We start from the raw sequence: 1,891 nt of genomic DNA, 5'->3' as shown, positions 1-1,891 counted from the left end.
AAGCTCGTCAGCTGAACTGTTTTTCTTCATGGGAGCAGTGAGGAATAACAGGACAAACTAACCGCCTCCTTGTTTTTCCCTCTGGCAGAATCGAATGCATGAAAGCCTCCACCTTTTCAGCAGCATCTGTAACCACAAATACTTTGCCAGCACTTCGATTGTGCTGTTCCTCAATAAGAAAGACCTCTTCCAAGAAAAAATCGCTAAAGTCCAACTCCGTGTCTGCTTTCCAGAATATGATGGTAAATTTATCTGGCTTCTTTGGGCAAAATTCTATGGAGATCATGAATGATGATGTTGTTGATGATGATGATGATGATGATGATGATGATTTGAAAGAGTTGGAAGGGACCTTGGAGGTCTTCTACTCCAACCCCCTGCTCAGACAGGAAACCCTACACCAGGGGTCTTCAAACCTGGTGCAATCACAAAAAAACCTGAAGCACCACTTGGACACCATCATCGGCATTGACAAATTCACCATTAGTCAATTGCAAAAGGCAGCCTTACTAGGAACTGCTTCCATCCTGTGACGAGATCTGTAATACCATCAAACATCCACACCTCCTATCCCAGGTCCTTGGCAAGGACTCGATAGGTAGACAAAAATGCCAAATCCATTCTGAACATCTGGCTGACTGCGATGCTCAATAATAATAATTTGAAAGAGTTGGAAGGGACCTTGGAGGTCTTCAAGGCCAACCCCCTGCTAAAGCAGGAAACCATATACCAAGGGTCTTCAAACTTGGCAACTTTAAGACTTGTGGACTTCAATTCCCAGAATTCTTTAGCCACCCCTGGCTGGTTGAGGAATTCTGGGAGTTGAAGTCCACAAGTCTTAAAGTTGCCAGGTTTGAAGTCCCCTGCCCTATACCATTTCAGACAACAGTTGGATCATCATCTTGACATCATACCACTCCAGGAGAGCAATGAACCTGCTTTTCAAGATAGTTGGCAAGTTGCAAAATTGAACAATATACGAGGGCAATTTGGAGATAAACCTTGGTTGGGTGACCAATGACAGACACTTGCAGATAACAGAACTTTTATTACATACATTAGAAAACTGCAACATGGCATTGCTTTTCGACATAATCGCCATTCAAATTGAGGCACTTGTCGTAATGTCTTACAAGGTTTGAAATTCCTTAGTTGTCTTCGCTCAGTGCCAAATCTCGACTATGGGGGGGGGATGATCAAAAGCATCCCAACGGAACCGTTTCAAAAGTTCTTGGGTGCGTGGTTTGGTTGCACATTTGACCTAGATAGACTGAGAATCTCCATAGACATTTCTTGATTGTTGAAACAAAAATATTGTGTGTGGATAAGAAAAGAACAAGGCGTTCTAGACCACAATGTATTTTATGAAGAGTTGCCTTTGTGTTTCTCTCCAAGCAGGACCCAACACTTTTGAAGAGGCTGGAAATTATATTAAGAAACAATTTTTAGACCTGAACATCAGAAAAGAAGACAAGGAGATCTATGCCCACATGACTTGTGCAACAGACACACAGAACGTTAAGTTTGTGTTTGATGCTGTAACAGATATAATCATCAAAGAGAACCTCAAGGACTGTGGGCTTTTTTAGTTCTTCACCTGATACCTCCTACAACATTTTCCTTTTCTTTTGCAAAATAATCTCTTGAACCTTTCTGGGAAACAGGTTGCTATTCTGTGTAACTTTTTATTTTAAGCAAATAAGCCTTTGTACTAGTGCCTATTTCAGAATTAATGTGTGTAGATTGAAGATGGACATAAATAAAGGGGAAATAATACCTCTGTTATATCTCAGCTGCAAAATTCTAGATAACCAGGAGAGGACAGCAGAGAGATACAGAAAGCTAATGTTGCCACCTACTGGTCACTCGTTTATTTGTAGCCAAGTTAGAC

General features: G+C 41.2%; 1 protein-coding gene across 1 annotated transcript in view; it reads left to right on the top strand.

The window, feature by feature from the left end:
- The window catches only part of GNAT3 (G protein subunit alpha transducin 3), a gene marked incomplete at both ends in the record, with an annotated part of 11,793 nt that extends 10,204 nt beyond the window's left edge, over nt 1-1,589 (top strand). Inside the window, 2 exons of the mRNA XM_081330347.1 lie at nt 89-242; nt 1,399-1,589. Coding sequence (XP_081186473.1) covers nt 89-242; nt 1,399-1,589 — 345 coding nt within the window. The remainder of the gene's footprint in view (nt 1-88; nt 243-1,398) is intronic.
- Between the last annotated feature and the right edge of the window lie 302 nt (nt 1,590-1,891).

The sequence above is a fragment of the Vipera berus genome, assembly GCF_964194415.1.
Source record: "Vipera berus genome assembly, chromosome: 6".
Taxonomy (NCBI): domain Eukaryota; kingdom Metazoa; phylum Chordata; class Lepidosauria; order Squamata; family Viperidae; genus Vipera; species Vipera berus.
This window is presented reverse-complemented; position numbering and strand designations above follow the sequence as displayed.